This window comes from Capsicum annuum, chromosome 3 (assembly GCF_002878395.1).
Source record: "Capsicum annuum cultivar UCD-10X-F1 chromosome 3, UCD10Xv1.1, whole genome shotgun sequence".
In the NCBI taxonomy this organism is placed as follows: domain Eukaryota; kingdom Viridiplantae; phylum Streptophyta; class Magnoliopsida; order Solanales; family Solanaceae; genus Capsicum; species Capsicum annuum.
The window spans coordinates 186,378,824-186,402,039 of record NC_061113.1 but is presented as its reverse complement, the minus strand read 5'-3'; the positions used below and the strand labels follow the sequence as shown (position 1 = coordinate 186,402,039).

Genomic DNA, 23,216 nt, shown 5'->3' with positions numbered 1-23,216 from the left:
GGGTATTACAGTTTGCCTCCAAACCATTCACACCCCTCTGCATCTCATGAATCGGCACTACATCAGTCGCAAATAACATACACCAAGGCACTTCACCTTGAATACTCCGTCTCAACACGTTCATCACCAACGTAAATAGGAACGGGCTAAGAGTCGATCCCTTATGCAACCCTGTCTCGATCGGAAAATGCCCTAAGTCTCCTTCTTCCATCCTCACCCGAGTATTTCCTCTATCGTACATGTCCTTAATAGCTCTGATGTACGCCACCGGAATCCCTCTTACCTCCAAGCATCTCCAAAGAACCTTCCTAGGGACGACTTTGTCATACGCCTTTTCCGTGTCGATGAACACCATGTGCAAATCCCTCTTTCTTTCCCTATACTGCTCTACCAATCTCTTCACCAGGTGGATTGCCTTTGTCGTCGAGCGACCAGGCATAAAACCAAACTGATTCTCCAAAATGGACACGACCCTCTTCAATCTCCGCTTAACCACCCTCTCCCAAATTTTCATAGTGTGACTCAACAGCTTAATACCCCTATAGTTGTTGCAACTTTGAATATCACCCTTGTTTTTATATAACGGAATCATTGTACTCCATCTCCAAGCCACAGACATTCTCGCAGTCTTGAAAATATCGTTAAACAAAACAGTTAACCACCTTAAACCTGCTCCACCACTATACTTCCAAAAATCCACCGGAATCTCATTAGGCCCCATCGCCTTACCCATCCGCATCCTATGAATAGCCTCTCTGACCTCCTCAACCTTAAAATGTCTACAGTAACTGAAATCACGGGTCTCCTTCGAGCACTCCAGCTCTCCTAACTCAATGCCTCTGTCCCCCTCCTTGTTCAAAAGTCTATGAAAATACTCCTGTCATTTCTTCTTAATATGAACATCCTCCCCCAAAACTCTACCATTCTCCCCCTTAATGCACTTCACTTGATCGAGGTCATGACCCTTTCTATCTCTAGCCTTAGCAAGCCTATACAACCTTTTTGCCCTATCTTTCTCCTCTAACCCCGCATACAAGCTCTCAAACGCTGCTGTCTTAGCAGCCGTAACTGCTAAAATAGCCTCTTTCCTCGGTACTTTGTAAACCTCCCTATTCACCCATTTCTTCTCTTCATCTTTACTCTCAATCAACTTAACATACACTCTCTTCTTAATCTCCACTTTCTTCTTAACTTCTTCATTCCATTACCAGTTTTTCTTATGTCGTCCTGCCCGAGCACTCAAAACACCCAACACCTCTCTAGCCGTCTTCGTGATGCAGCTGGCAGCCTTATCCCACATAACATCCAGTCCCTCATTCCCGCCACCTTCTCGCCATCTCCAGTGTACTAACTGGTGTCAAACTACCCCACATAATTCTAGGTCTACCCTTTTTGGACCTACTCTTCTTTCTCTTCTTGATAATCAAGTCTATCACCAGAAGCCTATGCTGGGTCGAAAGATGCTTACTTGAAATGACTTTACAGTCTTTACATAAAACCCTAGCCCCCTTCCTAAGCAGCAGAAAGTTAATCTAAGTCTTGGTTATCACGCTTCAGAAGGTAATTAGGTGATCTTACTTCTTCTGAAACCTTGAATTCACTACCACCAGCTCAAAGGCCCTCGTAAAATCCAACATAGCAACCCCCTTACCATTTCTATCGCCGAAACTAAAACCTCCATGTACATCATCATAACCTCCCGATAAAACCCTATTGTGCCCATTGAAGTCCCCTGCTATGACAATCTTCTTTGAGGTAGGCACTCTTCTCACCACCTCATCCAAAGCCTCCCAAAATCTCGCTTTTACCTCCTCTTCCAAGCCCATCTGTGGGGCATAAACACTACACACATGCCTCCAATGACCAACTTAATCATCATCAGCCTATCACTGAACCTCTTAACCTCTACCACCTACCCTCTAAGCTCTTCATCCACTAAGACACCCACTCCGTTCCGATGCCTCTCACTCCCTGAGTACCACAGCTTGTACCCATCCATATCCCTAGCCTTAGACCATACCCACTTAGTCTCCTGAACACACACAATATTAATCCTCCTCTTCTTAAGAATCTTCACCAGCTCTACAGACTTACCCTGAAGGGTCCCTATGTTCTAAGACCCTACCTTTAACCTATTGTAGACATCTAAAATTTGTGGGACTCTTCAAGAAGAATCCAAATTATGTTAAAGTTCTAGGAGGCTATTTTACCCTAAATCCCGCCTATTTAAAGGGTAACATATTCCATGAAACAAGCATCTTAAATATCCCATAAATTCATGGGTATTCGTAAAAAGATGGGATCTCTAGTATCCCACAAATTCACGGTATATTCACAGAGAGATCAACGAACTGAAAATACCCGATAAATTCATGGGATATTCATAAAGATCAAAACCCTCTCTTCTTGATAATCAAATACATCAAGAAGACAAATTCTCCTTTCATGGAGATCAAATCCAAATATTCCTACGTTCGAGAAATACTCCACTAACGGCCCTCGAATTATAGAGAAATTCATATCCAAATCTTCTTTCTACATTCGAGAAATACGCCACTGACGGCCCTCAAATTAAGGAGAAAATTGAGAGAGAGAAATCAAGGGAGGAATAGATTTGTATCCACATCGTTTATCAATAAAAATTGTTGTTTTTTCATATTTTTTAGTATGACTGCAATTTATTTCTATCATCGTAAAAAAATTATTGGAAACAAATTGGCACGCCCAGTGGGACGATCTCTACCTCTCATCTCAACTTTTCTGACTTTGAAGATTAAGAATGCCGAAATGACTTCCAAGAAGATCAACTCTCAATCAATTGCTTCCAAGGCTGCTGATTTAAGGTTCTCTGCCGAAGTATAAAGCATCCTTGGTGTTACTTTCGGGAGATTGGGAGCTGTTACGAGGAGTAAGGCAAATAAGTTAAGACTACAAACACATCCAGTGTTATCCGCGCCAACTCCAGTTTTTGGATCTTCAACCCCAAAAGGAATGAATTCCAATGCAAGTGCTTCGAAAGGAGGAAGTAGTGTCGCAGAATCGTTTAAGAAGACTCTTGCGCTATTTGAGCATTCTGGTTTCAAATACTCTGGCGCAAAGAGCGATGGTCGTTTAACAAATGCGTCGTCTCCACTTACACCGCATAAGTTGAGTACTTCGAAGATTAACCTATGCGATAATCCATGTTACTCTCCGACGTCTTCGATGATCATGCAAGCAATGGTAACTGATGCCTCATCTATGAAGGAGTAGCTTGTGAATCTAGCAAAGGCAATTGAAGGCCTGAACAACAAGTTTAAAAAGAATCAAGAGAGAGCTCGTGGATCAAAGCAGCAGATTTCTCTACAAATTTAAGAACAAGCTCAAGATTTCAAGATCAAGAGTTCAAGGTTCAAGAACAAGCTCAAGAGTTCAAAAGTCAAGAACAAGTTCAAGCTTCAAGATCAAGACTACAAGATTCAAGAACAAGCTCAAAGGTCCTTGAATTCAAGTTCAAGGCGAGATCAAGTTCATCAAGTCTTCAAATCTTCAAATCAAGTTCAAGTTCAAGATCGAGACCGCAAGATTCAAGAACAAGCTACCAAGCCCTTGGATTCAAGCATAAGTCAAGATCAAATTCGTCATGTTCTAGTTAAAGTTCAAGATCAAGCTCGAAGCCCTTGAATTTATAGTTGAAAAGGAGAATCAGAGGAATCATAGAGATTGTAAAACTCACTTATTGAAATCAATAAATCGATTGTTGCAGTATTTTTCTTGTCTCGATTATTATTTTCAGTCTCGAGAATTTTACTGTCCAAAAAATTCTGGCACACCCAGTGAGACTATCTCTACCTCTCATCTCAATTTTTCAGACTTTGAAGATTAAGAACGCCGAAATGACTTTCAAGAAGATCAAATCTCAATCAACTGTTTCCAAGGCTGTTGATTCAAGGTTCTCTACTGAAGTAGAAAGCATCCTTGGTGTTACTTTCGGGAGCTTGAGAGCTGTCACAAAGAGTAAGGCAAATATGTTAGGACAACAAACACATCTAGTGTCATCCGCGCCAACTCCAGTTTTTGGATCTTCAACCCCAAAAGGAATGAAGTCCAATGCAAGCGTTTCGGAAGGAGGAAACAATGTCGCGAAATCTCTTAAGAAGACTCTTGCTCTACTTAAGTATTCTGGTTCCAAATACTCTGGCGCAAAGAGCGATGGTCGTTCAACAAATGCGTCGTCTCCACTTACACCTCATAAGTTGAGCACTTCAAAGATCAACCTATGCGATAATCCATGTTACTCTCCGACGTCCCCGGTAATCATGCATGCAATGGTAACTGATGCCTCGTTTATGGAGGAGCAGCTTGCGGATCTGACAAAGGCAATTGAAGGCCTGACCAACAAGTTTAAAAAGAATCAAGAGAGAGCTCGTGGATCAAATCAACAGATTTCTCTACAAATTCAAGAACAAGCTTAAGATTTCAAGATCAAGAGTTCAAGGTTCAAGAACAAGCTCAAGATTTCAAGATTAAGAGTTCAAGGTTCAAGAACAAGCTCAAGATTTCAAGATTAAGAGTTCAAGGTTCAAGAACAAGCTCAAGAGTTCAAGATTAAAGAACAAGTTCAAGCTTCAAGATCAAGACTACAAGATTCAAGAATAAGCTCAAAGGCCCTTGAATTCAAGTACAAGGCGAGATCAAGTTCATCAAGTCTTCAAATCAAGTTCAAGTTCAAGATCAAGACCGCAAGATTCAAGAACAAGCTACCAAGCCCTTGGATTCAAGCACAAGTCAAGATCAAATCCGTCAAGTTCAAAATCAAGCTTAAAGCCCTTGAATTTATCATTGAAAAGATGAATCAGAGAAATCATAGAGATTGTAATAATCACTTATTGAAATCAATAAATCGATTGTTGCAGTATTTTTCTTGTCTTGATTATTATTTTCGATCTCGAGAATTTTACTGTCCAACAAATTCTTGTAGACATTGAAATTTTGTGGACTCTACAAAAAGAGTTCAATTTTTGTTAGAGTTCTTGAGCTACTTTACCCTAAATATAGCTTGGTAGCTACTCTACCTAAACCCTAAATTACGCCTATATAAAGGGGGCAAATATCCTTTTCAAGAGGCATCTTGAATATCCCATAAATTCATGGGTATTCATAAAATAATGGGATCTCTAATATCCCAAAAATTCACGGGATATTCACAAAGAGATCAACGATCTGAAAATACCCAATAAATTCATGGGATATTCATAAAGATCAAAACCCTCTCTTCTTGATAATCAAATACATCAAGAAGACAAACCCTCCTTTCATGAAGATCAAATCCAAATGTTTCTACGTTCGAGAAATACACCACTAATGGCCCTCAAATTACGGAGAAATTCATATCCAAATCTTCTTCCTAAATTCAAGAAATACGCCACTGACGGCCCTCGAATTAAGGAGAAAATCGAGCGAGAAAAATTTAGGGAGGAACAAATTTGTGCCCAGATCGTTTATCAATAAAAATTGTTGTTTCTTTATATTTTTAATTGTGATTGCAATTTATTTCTATTACCGTAAAAAATTTGTTGGAAATAAATTGGCACGCCTAGTGGGACCAAACCTGTCCTTCATCTCTTCTCTCATAAATTAGATCTGCAAATCTGTAGCCGCCGCATAAAGACGGAAGCTCTATTAGTACTTCAAGACTCGTCATCAAGTCTTCACTTCGACAAGCCTTGAAGTAGGGGGCATTTGTAGACATCTAAAATTTGCAGGACTCTTCAAGAAGAATCCAAATTCTGTTAGAGTTCTAGGAGGCTACTTTTCCCTAAATCCCGCCTATTAAAAGGGTAATATATTTCCTGAAACAGGCATCTTGAATATCCCATAAATTCATGGGTATTCGTAAAAGATGGGATCTCCAGTATCCCACAAATTCATGGGATATTCACAAAGAGATCAACAATCTGAAAATACCCAATAAATTAATGGGATATTCATAAAGATCAAAACCCTCTCTTCTTGATAATCAAATACAACAAGAAGACAAACCCTTCTTTCATGGAGATCAAATCCAAATGTTCCTACGTTCGAGAAATATGCTACTAACGGCCCTCAAATTACGGAGAAATTCATATCCAAATCTTCTTCCTGCATTCGAGAAATACGCCACTGACGACCCTCGAATTAAGGAAAAAATTGAGAGAGAGAAATCAAGGGAGGAATAGATTTGTACCCACATCGTTTATCAATAAAAATTGTTGTTTCTTCATATTTTTAATTGTGATTGCAATTTATTTCTATCACCGTAAAAAATTTGTTGAAAACACCTATCTTCTCTGTCTCTCGCATACCTCTTCCACCCCTCACCGAGCCAACCCTAACACCCGACCTAGACCCAACACCCACCCCTACCTTCCCTTCTTCACCCCCTCCCAAAGTAGCCCCTAACCTCAACCCCCTCGGACATGATCCTATTCCATCATCAACCCCCACAACCACTAGAGAGAGAGAGAGAACAGACAGAGAGTGAGAGAGTTTAATTTAATTTTATTTTTTCAAAAATGTAAATGAGTTCATTTGCAAATTTTTAATTTTTTTTCCAACTTGTGTAGTTCAATTGTGCCTTGAATAAAGAGAGTTATATTGTAGATTTTAATTCAACAACGGGATGAAATGTTACTTATAGAAGAAATCTAAATGATTTGAAAATAGACAATTTTAACTAACTATTTCAATAATTGAATTTATGTTCAATAGATCATGACTGAGACAGACAAGCTGGTTTGACCAAATGGCGGGGATAAGGTTTTCTCGATCGATTTTCTGCTACAAAATATTGTTGCAACAATGTAGTTAGGAAATCCATAACTTACCATGGAAGATGATTTAGAAAACTAAAGCGACTATAAAAATAGTTTTTCTTGTTGACTAGCAACTTGGAATGTTTGCCAAACATAAAACAAGTTACGAAGGATTCCCATATGCAACAGATGTTATTTCTGTAATTTAGAGTGTTAAGAATTTGTGCCCTACTTATTATCTTATTTTCGCCTAACTGTGGCTTATTGATGGAACGGGTTACCTGATGTGTTCCATGAAAGCAGTAAAATAGAAAGTAAAGAACACAATGGATTTTTACGTGGAAAACACCCGGCTCAAAAGGTGTAAAAACCACGACCTGCACTTCTACAGGATTTAACCCCAACTTCAGTAAATAACTCTGAGCCTCAACAACGACTGATTACAAAACTCTTGTAACCAACAAATAGGAATTTTAAACTCTAATCCCTATAACTCAATAACTAGGAATTATAAACTCTAATTCCTAACTACACACACCTCCCAAGGTATGCGTTCCCAAAGTCTTTGAGTTTTCCCAACTTGAAGACTAGCTCCTAGTTCAGTTTATAACACACTGAAACTAATATTACATCAATAGTTTAAACACAATGAACAACTCTAAAAATCAACGCTAAAACTCTTAGCTGGATTCTGTACTGAGGACCAGGTTCTTCAACGTGTTTCTTCAGTGATTGAGTAACACTTCATAAAGTTAATATGTCGATTGTGCTTTTCTGCTTTTTAAGTGCGTGTTTTATTCTGACTGCTGCATCTTCTATTTAAGCACAGCTCTCCAAAGAGTCATTCTTTATTTCAAACTCCTCCTCTAATCAAAACTCTCATTGCATAGAGTTTTACTTCAAGTGAGACTCCTTCAATTCCAACTCTTGTCTCCTTGGTGTTGTAGTCAAATTTTAATTCTTTAAATCAACACATATTAATTTATCAGAATCTTTCTCCTCCCATATATAGGACTCTTCAAGATATACTCAGAAGTGAAACTCCTTCTTTACGTAGGACTCCTTTTTCAACTCAACTTACTTTCCCTTATCATTAAGTGTTTGAATCAAATTCAACTTCTTCTATTCCCCATGTGATCAGTAAGTTGAAGTTTCTAGTTGCATTGAATTAACCCATATCAACTTGTTTCATTCATATTGTCATTCATCAAAACTTCAAGGTTCCAACACAGAGGAGAAAATCGTTGAACATCTTTTCTCGCATTATAGATTTTCAAGATAATGTTGAAATTTTTTTTTAGCACAATGGACATATCTTTGGTACTACCAGAGAAAATTAATAACTTGTTGGAAGTGTAGCAATCATAGGAGGGTAAAAAAAAGCTTGTAGCCAATATGAAGAACTATTTTCAATTGGATAATGTGGACCTTATGGCTAGAAAAGAACAAGACATGCTTAGATGGAAAGAAGTTACAACTTTCTAGAGCAAAAAATAATATATTAAAAAATTATACTTTTGGTGTTATGGCAACAATTTAGATATAATGAATAAATATTTGAACTTTTTGTTGAACAATATTCTTAGAGTGTTGTTAAATCCTGTACCTTTTTATACTTGTTGTAGAAGCATTTTTGATTGTAAGAGTGCTGCTAAGTCAAATGGTGTAAGTACATTGAATGTACGGTATGTATATGGTTCATAACAACAATAATTTTTTAATATAGGTAAACAACTGAGACATGATTAGGATATACATAGCAAGATATGAGTTAACTGAATAATAACATATAAGACATTCTGATTATCTAAATTATAATGCAACTGAGTAACGAAATCATACAAAAAAAAATATCTGAGTCACAAAGAAATTGGAGGTAAAACATTGTAAAGACTTTTTTTAAAAAATTGGAGGCCTTGTATCAAAATCATCTTTCTCGAAAATAGATAAGTTTTATGTTGGATAGTTTCTTCTAACCGACATAAAATTGTATAAGCTTATTATTTCTAATCTTCGTCCAATTGGGAAACCGTTCTATATCTTATCCAAATATAGAGTGTTACTATAACTATGGATTCATGCAGAGGCCTTGAGCTTAAAACAAAGTTGCTGAAATATTTGAAAAGCTCTTACCATATGCTGACACATGTAGTTTCAGGTATTTTGTATCTGCATACTTTCTCGGTTATCAATAGTCCTCCTAAAAAATACTGTATGCTCATATTGTAATCTTTCATAATGATTTTTTTTTTTAATAATTAAGGAGTTTATTCAAAGAGTACCAAGGTGGTACAACAAAGGTACATGATTTGGCAGCACTTTAAGAATATGTAGAGTATTAAACTGTTGCTAAGTCAAGTAACTTTTGTTGTACTACTTTGGTACCCTTTGGATAAACTCCATAGTTATCAAAAAAGAAATATATATATTATAAGAGATTACAATATTAGCATACAAATGTTTTGGGAGGACTATTGATAACTGAGAAGGTATGCAAATAACAAAATATCCGAAACTACATGTGACAACGTATGATAAGAGTGTGCCAAAGATCTTATCGAATTTATTTTAAGCTCAAAATTATCTTTCACGAAAATAGATAAGTTTTCTCTTGAATAATTTTTTATGACCGACGTAACACCATGTGAGCTCATCATTTTTAATCATCGTCTGATTGGGAAGCCGTTCTATAACTTGTCAGGACATAAAATGTTACTGTAACTAGGTATTCATACTTAGCCTTTGAGATTAAAATAGTCACTGGGACCTTTGGCACACTCTTATTATACGCTATCACATGTAGTTTAAGGTATTTTGTTATCTGCATACCTTTTCAGTTACCGATAGTCCTCTCAAAATATATTATTTGCTCATATTGTAATCTTTCATAATGATTTTTTTTTATAATTAAGAAATTTATTCAAAGGGTATCAAAGTAGTACAACAAAAGGTACATGACTTAGAAGCACTCTAATACTTTACATATTCTTAGGAGTCATGTGTTTGAATACAAGTTATGGTGTGATTATTTATGATAGGATAAGTTATGCTGAGATAAGTTATACTGAAATTAATTATATTGAAATTATTTTTTATTTAGTGTTTGGTTTATTGTATTCAAAGTAATATGTATGGTATAATTTCTAAGAATAAGGTAATTGATTACAAAAATACCCTCCATATTATTTAGCCTTTTAATATAATTTCTTTTCAAGTTTTAAATATTCCTTCTTAAAAATAAAACTTTCATCTTATTAACTTAATTTTTTTGCATGTGCGCATTTTCATGATTTTGTCGTGTGTATCTAAAAATAAATTTTTTTATCTTATTTAGCTTAACCATGATTATGTTGTGTGTATTTAAAAATAAATCTTACATATTATTTAGTTTGAAATATAACTTTCACCTTAAGTTTATTAAAGTAAAAGAGGATTTGTTGTTTATGTTACTTCATTTAAATACATATCACTCATATATTATAAAACATTAAAATTTATTTTAATTGATATATTCAATATCAATTTTCAATGATTAAAAAATTATGTAATTTAAAATATGTAATTCAACAATGGAGTCAACATTTTTTATTATTCTTAACAAAAATTAAAATATATAAATAAATGTAATAATTAGTTAAATAAATTTAACATATAATATATTCATAAATAAAAATTATATTTATGTAGTGGAATTTTTTAATAAAAATATGAAGATTTATCATAAAATAACTAGTTGTGGAGGTTATGAATGTTATTATAAATGGTATTAAAAATATTGAAAAAGGGTCAAAAATACCCCTGAACTATTGAAAATGGATAAAAAATGCCCTTCGTTTATTTTTTGGCTCAAAAATACCCTTCTGCTTTTTTTTTTTTGGCTTAAAAATACCCTTTCATTAATTTTTTGGCTCAAAAATTACCCTTCTCTCAAACGGAAAGCCACCAAATGCACCACGTGAAAAAAAATACTTAATCAGTCCGTGTCAGCATATACATGAAAAATCACTTCATTTAATCATCTTATCATCAACCCATTTTATTCTATTTAAAAATTATATTCAACCCGACCCATATTCAAAATACTTGAACCAAGAGGAAACAAATTAAAGAATTTGATTGCTTATTTTTCATGTGACGGGTTCACATATTTTAGATCGATCAAGGCAAAAGATGAGGAAATAATCAGGTCCTCAAATTGTTGACATGAAAGAATCAAATTTTAATTGGGTCAACCCTAAATAATTAGATTTTTAAATAATCGGTTCTGTGTCCAAGAGCTTGGATTGCTACTGGATGTCTTAGCTAAACTAGTCTAATGAGAAACCTGATTGTAGTGAGAGGAATGGTAATTCGAAGACAAAATTGGAATTTGAAGAGAGAAAGTTTGGTGGCAATGTCGGACAACCACAAGTTGATGAGGTCAAGAATTTGCTCGAGTAAGTATCGTAACTTTAAAAAAGTTAATAATGAAATGAAATGTGGTGAAAGGGATGATTTGAGAAAAAAATTGAAGAATTGATTTTTACCTCTTGGTTCGGATTTTTTCAATATGAGTCGGGTTGGGCTTTTAAATAGAATAAAAAGTGTTGATGGTTAGATGGATTAAATGAAGTTATTTTCCACGTGTATGTTGATATGGATTGGTTAACTGGTTTTTTTATCCATATGGCATGTCCTGTGGCATTTCGTTAGAGAGAAAGGTATTTTCGAGCCAAAAATTTAACGGAGGGGTATTTTTTAGCCAAAAAATTAACAGAGGGAGTTTTTTTTAGCTAAAATAATAAATAGAGGGGTATATTTTAGTCAAAAAATAAACGGAGGATATTTTTGATCGATTTCCAATAGTTTAGGGGTATTTTTGATCCTTTTCCCTAAAAATATATATTGTGAATATGCATGGATGTGAAATGTGATTATAAAAAGGGTTTGCGGGTACTTTTGTCATTTTAATTACATTATCCAAGGATAACTTATCCTAGTATTACTATACCACCAAGAGGAAGAGATAACTTATCCCGGTACTAATTAATAATCTCGGGATAAGTTATCCCAAGTTATACAACCAAACTAGCAATTATGAGTTACTAAAATTATATCCCAGGATTATTTACTCTTATCTGTCACACCAAACAATCCCTTAGAGTGTTGCTAAGTCATGTACCTTTGTTGTACCACCCTAGTACTCTTTGAATAAATTCCTTAATTATCAAAAAATCATTATGACATACAATATGTTTTTGGAGGATTACTGGTAATCGAGAAGGTATTCAGATAACAAAATACCTAAAACTACATGTGCCAACGTACGATAAAAATATTCCAAATGTTCCAGGAATTTGTTTTAAGCTCAATACTTCTATGTCTTGACAAGATATAGAAAGACTTCCCAATCGAACGACGATTATAATTAATGAGCTCACATGGTATTATGTCGGTCACAAGAAACTATCCAACAAAAAATTTACTCCATATTTATTTTTGAAAAAGATATTTTCACACAAGGCCTCCCATTTTAAAAAATGTCTTTATAATGTTTTACTTTCAGTTTCTTGTGATTAAGATCTTTAATTTTCCTATTATTTAGTTACTCAGTTGCATTATAGTTTAGATTACAAAATGTTGTATGTGTTATGATTCAGTAAAATCATATCTTGATATGTATATCCTAATCATGTCTCAGTTGTTTTGCTATATTAGAAATTAGTTGTTGTTTCATTCAACCATTTTGCATACCGTACATTCCATGTACTTACGCTATTTGACGTTGCATCTTTTTATGATATCGATTCATATCGCCCTGTGAGATTTCATCTTCTCTATAGTGGCGAGTCCTCTTTGCTTCAGAGGACTTAGTGTGATATCTAGTTCAGTGATTCAGCTTAGTTTACTTTTATTAAATAAAGGTAGATCGGGGGGTCTTTTCTGGGTAGACAGTACTTAGTTTTGTCAGTTGAGGCGTCATAAAAAAGTTAGTTTGATTAGTCAGTTAAGATTAAATGTTGAGATTTTCAGTTTGATTCTTACGTCACATTTGTAAAAACTCACAATAGCGAGTTTCTCGGATGGTAAGCATGTCTCACTTCCAATCCAAAGGTTATGAGTTCGAGTCATAAAGGGAGCAAAAAGAGTGGGAGCTCCTAGGAAGAATTTAAAAGAAATTGAACAATATATAAATTTCTACAAAATACTTCACTTGATTTTAAGATTTATTCTTGTTATATGCTTCTCAGTACTTCCGCTATGCTTTAGCACATATTCTAGTAGTACACCAGGCCTAAGGATATGCTTAGACCCGTAGTGTCTTGGGATGTCGACCATGTCCAACGTGTAAACTCAACATATAACACTATATTTAAAATACAATTTCAAGTTGAATTTGAAATTTTTATTTTTAAATATTAATTCTTAAATTGAAAAAAAAACTATGTCCCAAATAACTACGTTGGCTGAGGGGCAAGTGCAAGTTCAGCAGGACGCGAGGACCCAACATTACTTAGCTCGTGCATTTGATGTTCCTATCTTCCTTGTTCCTTCAACTTGATTTTGCATCCACTAGTACATCAAAAAATCATCAAGCATTGAACACCAAAGTAGGTGACTCAATGTTGAGAAAGTACTGTTGGGTAAACGCGAAATATAAATAAAAGTATTCATGGTAAAATAATAGGGAAATAAAATAAACTAATGACACCAAGGATTTTACGTGAAAATTCTTTTAAATAAGTAAAAAACCACGGACCAAGAGGAACAATTAATATTACTATAGTAAAGATTTTTACACTGTAGTCACAAGTACAACACTCAAAATAACTACTACACACTCAAAAGAAATAACCCTCTTTTGAATCCCACCTTACTAAAATATCGTTCACTCTAATTTTTCCTTCACAGGCTATTTTTTTATCACAGTCTATAGAATACCTCACTGCTCTCTATATGTTATTTTTCTCTCTATTTGGTGTGTTTTTCAAATGAGCTGAAGCTCTCTATTTATAGCAATGAAGTGTTTATTCTGATGTCATTGATGACATCTTCACTTAAGGAAAAATTCATATGAATGGATTAATTGGCCGATTGGCCAAATCCATATTTGTCAAACTCTTTGAAAAAATAATCCATGCCATGAACAAAATTTTAAATGGCATTAATAGGGCTGGACCCCACAAATCTCTCCCTCCAATCCCATGCATCTGAAGAAGGTATTTTCGTCTTCTTAGAGAGAGCTCATGTCGGCAAGTTCTTTGCACAATTCGAACTTGTCTTTTAACACCACCTTTGTCAGTATATCCGCGGGATTTGCACTCGTGTGAATCTTCTTGACATGGAAAAATTCATTCTCCACTTGTGCACGAATCCAATGTTACCTCATATCAATGTGTTTTGTTCTTGCATGGTACATGGAGTTCTTTCTCAAGTCTATTGCACTTTGACTGTCACAATAGACAACGTACTCCATTTGGTGCAAACAAAGTTCTTTAAGGAACCGCTTGAGCCATATCATTTCCTTGCCAGCTTCAGTAGCCGTAATATACCTAGCTTCAGTTGTAGATAGTGCGACGAACTTCTGCAACTTCGACTGCCATGATATAACTCTCCCTGAAAATGTAAGCAAAAATCTAGTAGTAGATTTTCCATTATCAAGGTCACCCATCATATCAGCATCTGTATAGCCCTTCAAGATTGGATCATATCCTCTAAAATACAAACAGTCTCCTGAGGTTCCTTTTAGGTACCTCAATATTCATTTGACTGCTTCCCAGTTCTCCTTTCTTAGATTTTCAAGAAACCTGCTGACAACACGAACTGCGTGAGCCATATCAGATCTGGTACACGCCATTGCGTACATTCAACTTTCGATAATGGAGGAATATAGAACTTTAGCAATGCTCTCTTTTTCCTCTTTATTGTAAGATATATTTTCTTGCTCAGCTTCATATGACCAGCAAGAAGTGTGTTAACAACCTTAGCATTCTTCATGTTGAAGCGTTGTAGTACACGTTCAATATACTTTTCTTGTTATAAGTAAAGCTTTCTTTCATCTTTGAGACGAGTAATCCTCATGCCCAAAATCTGCTTAGCATGACCTAAGTCTTTCATAGCAAAAGACTTGCATAATTGTTTTTTCAACTAGCCAATTCTTGAAGCATTCTTGCCCACAATCAACATATCATCCACGTATAGCAAGAGGATAATAAAATCATCATCAGAAAAAATTTGTGCAAATACACAGTGATCTAAAGAGGTCTTCTTATAGCCTTGCTCCCCCATGACAGATTCAAACTTCTTATACCACTTTCTGGGAGCTTGCTTCAAGCTATAGAGACTCTTCTTAAATTTCCACACATAATGTTCTTTACCTTTTACTTTGAAGCCCTCAGGTTGTTCCATATAAATATCCTCTTCGAGGTCATTATGAAGAAAAGTTGTTTTCACATGCATCTGCTCAATCTCTAAATCAAGACTAGCAGCTAAACCAAGAACTGTATGAATAAAGGTCATTTTGACAACAAGAGAAAATATTTCATCAAAGTCAATACCCTTCCTTTGACATCCAATCAAGCTTTGTATGTGGACTTCAAGCTGTGTTATTTAAACTTTACTTTGAACACCCACTTATTCTTCAAAGCTCTCATGCCCTTAGGCAATTTCACCAACTCATAAATGTGGTTCTTATGTAGAGATTTCATCTCATCTTCCATGGCTTCAATCCATCGATCCTTATGTCTATCTTCTATGGACTCTTCATAACATTCAGGTTCTCACCCATCAGTGCATAACACATACTCATTAGGAGAATAATGAGAAGAAGGAATACATTATCTTGTAGATCTTCTACGTGGAACATTTGACTCATCCACAGCTTCTTGAACTGGAGCATCATCAACAACAACATCGTCGTCATTATCAATATTAACATGTTGATTTTGAACATGATTTTAGGCGTTACCATGGTTATCTAACCCACCAACACCATGCACACTTGTATAAGAAAATTGATCAAGACTAACCACACCATCAGAATTTGAAGATTCCAGCTTCTCCGTTTTGTCAATATCTTTAATGGTTTGATTCTCCATGAACACAATATCACGACTTCTTACAAGATTCTTCTTAATTGGATCATATAATCTGTAACCAAACTCATTAAGGTCATAACCAATGAAGATGCACTGCCTTTTCTTGGCATCTAACTTTGACCTCTCATCTTTGGGCACATGTACAAAAGCTTTGCAACCAAATACTCTCAAGAAATGATCATAGAAAATATCTTTCCAATACCAAATTTTATTTGGTACATCACTTTGAAAAATAACAACAAGAGATAGTTTTATAACACGTGCAACGGTCAATAAAGCCTCACCCCAAAAGGAGTTCGACAACTTTTCTTCAGAAAGCAAACATCTGACTTTTTCCATCAAGGTCATGTTCATCCTTTCTGCCAAGCCATTAAGCTGAGATTTTTGGGAGGAGTCTTCTAGTGTCTGATACCTTTTTATTTGCAGTATTCTTCAAACGGTCCACAATATTCACCACCATTATCAGTAGGAATACACTTCAGCTTTCTTCCTGTTTCTCTTTCAGCGGAACCTTGAAATTGCTTAAAGACACTCAACACTTGATTTTTAGTCTTCAAGACATAGACCCAAAGTTTTCTTGAACAATCATCAATGAAAGTGATAAAGTAAAGTGCACCACCCAAAGTCCTTGTCTTCATTGGACCACATAAATCTGAATGCAACAGCTCAAGGAACTCTGTTTTTCTTGAAGAAGGATGAGACTTGAAAGAAACTCTATTTTGTTTTCCAACCAAACAGTGCTCATATTTTCTAATTTTGCACTTCCAAAATCTGACAGTAATTTCTTCTTGGCCATAACATTAAGTCCTTTCTCACTAATGTGGCTAAGCCTCTTATTCCATAATGTTGAAGAGCTAGAACTTTCAACTGCATTCACCATGTTAGCTCAAATAGAAGCCGTAGTCCAGTATAGATCACGACACTTGTCTCCACGAGCCACAACCAAAGAACCCTTAATGAGTTTTTATTTTTCACCACCATTGGTACTAATATATCCCTCATCATCCAGCACGCCAACAGAAATCAAGTGCAAGCGAACATCAGGTGCATGTTTTACATTGTTTAAAACTAGTTTAGATCCAGTACTAGTTTTCAAAAAAATTGTACCAAATCCAACCATCTTGGATACAGTCTCATTGACCATACTCAAGGTTCTAAAGTCACCTGGAGTATAAGATGAGAAAAAAATCCTTCCTTGATGTCACGTAAGATGTGGCACCAGAATTCACAACCCAACTTGACTCACACAATAATATTTATTAGATTTGCATCAAGGACAGTAACAAGATCTTCTGTGGTGACGGTGGCTATGCAGTTTTCATCGGTGTCTTCTTTCTTTTCTTTCTTATCTTTGTTCTCCTTCTTTAACTTTCAGCAAAATTTCTTTGTGTGCCCTTTTAACCCACAATGATAGCACTTAATATCTTTAAATTTGCCTCTGGATTTGCTTCTATAATGTTCTCTACTTTGAGAACCACGATTCTTGTTTTTCCCCCTAGCGCCAGCCACCAAGCATCAGACGAAGAGTAGCCTTGAGACTTTTATCTTATCTCTTCATTAAAAAAGCTACTCTTGAAAAAACCTATAAAGATCATGCCATCGGGAGAAGAATTTGATAATGAGGTTCTAAATGTTACCCATGAGTCTGGTAGGGAACCAAGTAGAAGCAAATCTTGAATTTCTTCATCAAACTTAATGCCCATAGCAAATAACTGGTTCATGATCCCCTAAAAGTTATTAGATGATCTGTCATCGGAGAACTATCATGGTATTTTAACCCCAACATTTAACTTACCAAGAATATCTTATTATTTTCAGTCTTTTGCGCATACAAACTTTCAAGATGCTCTCATAGAGACCGAGCATACGTCTCCCAGAAATATGATTCAAAATATTATCGCCAACCCTACTGTCTAATAAAACTGCAAACTTGTCTGTACAACAGGTTCCACTCTTCACCGATTTTATTTTCAGGTTTTATAGTATCAAAGATCGGCTGATAAAAATTCTTGACATAGAGCAGATCTTCCATTTTTTCCTTCTAAATGACATAATTAACGCCATTTAAAGTAACCATTCTACTTGTGTTGGCTTTTATTGTTTACCAAAAAATATAAATATTGCAAACTGTGGACTCTGATATCAGTTTGCTGCGTAAATGTGGAATATCAACAAAAGTATTTGTGATAAAATAATAAGAAAATAAAATAAAAATAATAACACCAAAGTTTTTACGTGAAAAACCTTTTAAATAAGGAAAAAATCACAGATCAAGAGGAGCAATTGATATTACTATAGTAAAGATTTTTACACCGTAATCATAAGTATAAAACTCAAAATGACTGTTACACACTCAAAAGAAATAACCCTCTTTTAACTCTCACCTTACTAAAATATCGCTCACTCTAATTTTTCTTTCACAGACTATTTTTTTATCACAGTCCGTGAAATACCTCACTGCTCTCTATATGTTATTTTTCTCTCTGTTTGGTGTGTTTTCCAAATGAGTCGAAGCTCTCTATTTATAGCAGTGAACTGTTTGTTCTGATGTCATTGATGACATCTTTACTCAAGGAAAAATTCATATGGAGTAATTGGCCGGTTGGCCAAATCAATATTTGTCATACTCTTTGAAAAAATAAGTCATGCCATGAACAATTTTTATAATGGCATTAATGGGGCTCGATCCCGAAAGTACCTCCTTAAATCCGAATAGAAGAGTTGTTATAAGGAGTAGCAGAGCTAGGAATTCTAGTAAGGAAATTCAAAAATTTTAAACTTAGAAAACAATTTTTGAACTGCCTTTGTGGTCGACTACATCGAGAATTTAGTTTATATCAAGAAGGTATGTATGCAAAAAATATTGTTGATTGCACAATACAGTTATCGTTGATTGACAACCAGTGTGTTTATGCGTCTTTCCCTGATGATCAAATATGACAATCATGTAGTTGAGGCATTGTGGTCGTTGCATACAACCCATGCATAAAGCTATCGTGAGTGAGAATTATGAGAAACTGTAAGCCTGACTTCTGTTTAGAATTTACCATTCCAAGCTGAAATAAGGTGTACAAGCTAAAATATTAGACTTCGTTTTGGAACTTGTATTACCAAATCAAATTTCACTTGATTTGATCGCAACAGTAAAATGAAAATATCAAGTTAATAGTTTGTTCCCTAGGCACACTAATCACTATCTTAGTCTCGTATCATTTCACACAGATTGAACTTTAGACTCAGATCTTTCTATACCTAAAAAGAAAACTCTTCCCCAAACCGAAAAAGAAGAGCGTCGGAAAGACTACTGCATTTTTGCGGGACTACTATGGCATTGAAATTGACGGTGATAATTGTTCCAGCCGTTATATAACAAAATGTCTTCTACCGGGAAAAAAAGGAGAAAATACATGATAACTGTGTATGGGGAAAGTTGCTACAAGGCCATGAACACTTGTTACTAAGCTCATCTGCAGGAGAAACTAGCTGAAGATTGTGATCGAAGGATGCATCAATTGATTGTGCCTCCAAGAATACTTAGTTATAGAGCATCTCAATGTCCTTGTCCATCTGCAAACAATAAAGGATGTAAGAATCCTATTTGAGGAAGTAGTAATAGTAATACATCTCCAGCTCGGAACTTACAAATTTGGTCAGCTCTTTAGCCTTGTCGTCATCAAAACCAAGTGTAGCCATTATTTTATGCCCAGCTGATTCCTTTTCTGACCAAATACCAAGAGCCAGATGTGTGACGGTTATTTCTCCACCTTCACCTGCAAATTCAGCACAAATAGATGTAAACAAGAGTAATCATTTGTCATATCTCCAGATAGATTAACTTGGGTTGACATTTTTAGCTCAATGTTGGCATCCAGTTTTAGCTTTTTCAGTGTGTTCCACCATGCATTTACAATGCTATGTAATCGTTCTGAAATTTTGGTGTTTCACCCTCTTCACTAAAAGCAAATTTATCAATTCCATAATAAAGTGCCACAGTGGTAGATAAAGATCAGTTTATGAAATAGATGATGATTAAGGAAACAGATGAACAAATTTGAATGAGCTTAGGTCGTATAATGACTGACTTGGTAAACATAGACTCGACATGACTCGTATACTTGATACAACACTGATTTTTTTAAAAAAATATGACACGGTTAAAGAGTCAGAAATCTGTTTATTACAACTGAGAATTTCCAAGGGCCAATGGACGCACGTTACTAGCAGAAAATTTAAAGATAAGATGGCAAGACCTTTAGATGATGTGGTTGTATTACTACAAGATAGGGAAACTAAAAATGAATACTGTATCCTAATTTATACATTTTGTAATATAAATAACAGTTAATACCTCAGCACCCCCCTAAACTATCCACGTTTTATTAGTTTAATATTTAAAACTATTTGGTGTTTCTATTACCTCCTGAACTATAACATTTCCTATATAAAACCACCATGCAGTGCCAAGTGGTATGGAGCGTGGTCTCACGCTCTTTGTAGCGTGTGATAGCTAGAAAATAGGACAAACAGAACATCTGTGTGGCATTTCACATTAAAATAACAGAAAAAATAATGAAAAATACGGAGACCACTCTCCAAGCCACTTGACAATATTATATTCTGTGTGTGTGTGGGGGGGGGGGGGGGGGGGGGCAAAGGAGTAATCCTTGTGATGTCACTTCCACAGTTTTACTGCCACTTCAGCTCATGCGTGATCAGTCAACAAGACTTGCCGGAATCTAATGGGGAGCAACCTAAGCAGTGAGAACCAAGCCACTACAAATCTATTTCAAGGACTTTGTCTGAGATAACCAACTTTGCATCCTCATGGCATGTTAAAATTGTACTTGAGTCAATATTTTCATGTTGTATCCCTTTTCAGTCCACGCCTACTTTAATCACACTTACATGCCTCAATAAGGTCCACAAAAGGATTCAATTGCACCAATATCTGACCAACTAATAGGTGTCACTTCTAAAATCTAAATCTTAAAATATGAAAAGTACAACTCCCTGTGAAGTCTGAATATATTTAGAGCTGCAAATTTTTCCATCAATGTGACAGAGGAGCAGGCACCAGATGTCACACAACTAAGATTCTAAAGTATTTGACTAGCCCTTTATTCATACACTGAATTTCGAGATAGGCGGATAGCATTTATATACACTAGAATCCAGAAGAAAGATGGGACTTTACAGATCTGATATCCACCTTTCCAGAAACCAATTGTTACTCGAACACTCAATACCACTGATATTACTATATCCTAAAGTGAGTTATCCTATAAATGTTATGATTCAAGCCTCATTGCGTGTTCTGTGTGGGTTGTAAGCCGAAGTAAGTCTTCCAAACAGCAAACAATCAGCTTTGTTCTAACCATATCGTCGATAGTACTAGTGGGCTATCCTAAAAATGTCACATTCAAACCTCATTGCTTGCTCGATGTGGATTGCAGGTGGAAGTAAGTGCCTTCCTTGCAGCAATCAATCAGCTTTATTCTAGCCATATTGTGTATCTCTTCACTGATGGACAATTTGGTAGTGGGTTATGATATCATTTGAATTGTTGTACAGAAAAGGACCTAAATACTATGTTGCTCGGACTCTTCAAAAATGTCAGCGGGTGCGTGTCGGATTCGCCAAAAGTAGTGTACTTTTGGAGAATCCGACACCGGTGCAGCATCAAAAGTGAAGAGCCCACACAACTTAGCCTAAATATATCCTCTACAAGCTTATAGGTGTCAGATTTTTTATTTGATGGGTTAGGAAATTGTTTCTCCACCTAATTTTGTTGGTTGAATTGAGCTGAGGAAGGGCATTAGCGAGATAATTTTTTTTTTTCTAATCAAGTACATTCACGAGATGATAAAAGCGCTCTAATATCCATTTCAGTAATTTTATTGGTTTTGGACATTCCACTTGGGATAATACATAAAATTCCCCTTGAACAATGACTGAATTTCCAGTTACATACTCAAACATAGCAAGGGGCCTATCGCCCTCACCAACTAACATTTACATACTCAAACATAGCAAGGAACCTATCACCCCCACCCACTAACATTTTAAAAGTGGAACTTTGACCACCTTGATTGCTGATATAGCAATAGCAATTGACAAAAAAGATCTTTCTTTTTCTTTTTCCTCTTTTGAAATTTTGTTTGGGTTGAAAACCTTTCTTCCCTTGTGAAAACTTCGAAGATCCTAGTGGGAACAAGCCATTGCATGGAATTTTGTGATTCTTTTTTATCTGAATTTGATGTGTCAGATTTTGGAATACAACACAGATGTATGCGGTTGAACAAAGAAGGGAAAATGGTTAAAGTAAAGCTTAGTTTTTTTAATAAAGTAAAATGAGAAAATTCATTGAAATACATCCAGAGGATGCCAAAGTTACATCAGCTGAGCTAAGAAAATGAAGAATAAGAATAAGAAGTAGAAGAAGAAGAAGAAGTGATATTGATGAATGTTGTATAGCGTGCATCTAAATGAAAAGAAGAAGAGAGTATGGTAGGATCTATAACACAAAAGTAAGGTGTATATGGTAGAGGTATGAGTGTACATTGGTTCCATTTTAGGGTACTGTGCAAATAAAATTAAGAAACATAATGGAGTTAGAACTATTACGATTTAGAGTATAGTGCAAATGAAAGAAACGAATAATGGAGCTACAAAATGGGGTTTCATTCCACAATTATTACTTGTATTTCAATGTAGTAGGCATGCATGGGAAAATTAATGTTTTCCTCCATCACAATATTTTATTTCGAGATCGCAATCCAAATTTAGATCTTACAAAACCCTACTCTATTTTCACGAAGGTAATGGGCACTGAAAAAAATAAGAAGTGTTTGTATCACCCCCATGGCATGTGTGAAGAGGAGAAAAACAAAATGGGTTGCTGGCACTCAAGACTAGAGAGAGAAGATTTGGTTGCAAGATGCAAAGCTCGTAATGCGAAATTTAGGTTAAATCTATGCATAAACAGGTAGAAAATGAATTTATTGGTCACCACCAAAGCAGACACAATGCAGGCCCAAATATTTCCTTCAATCTCTTTTTGCCCCTTTCTTTTCTTGATAAAATGATAGTACATGAAACATTTAGTGAAAGCAAGACGAGCTTTCTCACGCTTCTCAATATATGTACTTGAGTTCAATACATAATACTGGCTGAGAAACCGATCTCCACCCACACAATCACCACCTTCCACCACTTCTTTGGTCACTGCCACAACCACAATCAATGAGGCTCACATCCTCGACCATCCCCACTACCATATCATTTTCCCATTTGCCATTCTACCACCTCCTTCGCAAAAAGAAGTAAAATAAAAATCATGCCTTGAAAAAAATAAAAGTTACTCCCT

General features: G+C 35.5%; 1 protein-coding gene across 1 annotated transcript in view; it reads right to left on the bottom strand.

Moving 5' to 3' along the window:
• Positions 1–19,159: 19,159 nt before the first annotated feature.
• Positions 19,160–23,216, bottom strand: part of LOC107863380 (ATP-dependent Clp protease ATP-binding subunit CLPT1, chloroplastic) — a 9,379-nt gene continuing 5,322 nt past the window's right edge. The window contains exons 5-6 of the mRNA XM_016709274.2: positions 19,493–19,620; positions 19,160–19,417 (exon numbers count right to left, since the gene is read on the bottom strand). Coding sequence (XP_016564760.2) covers positions 19,385–19,417; positions 19,493–19,620 — 161 coding nt within the window. The 3' untranslated portion in view covers positions 19,160–19,384. The remainder of the gene's footprint in view (positions 19,418–19,492; positions 19,621–23,216) is intronic.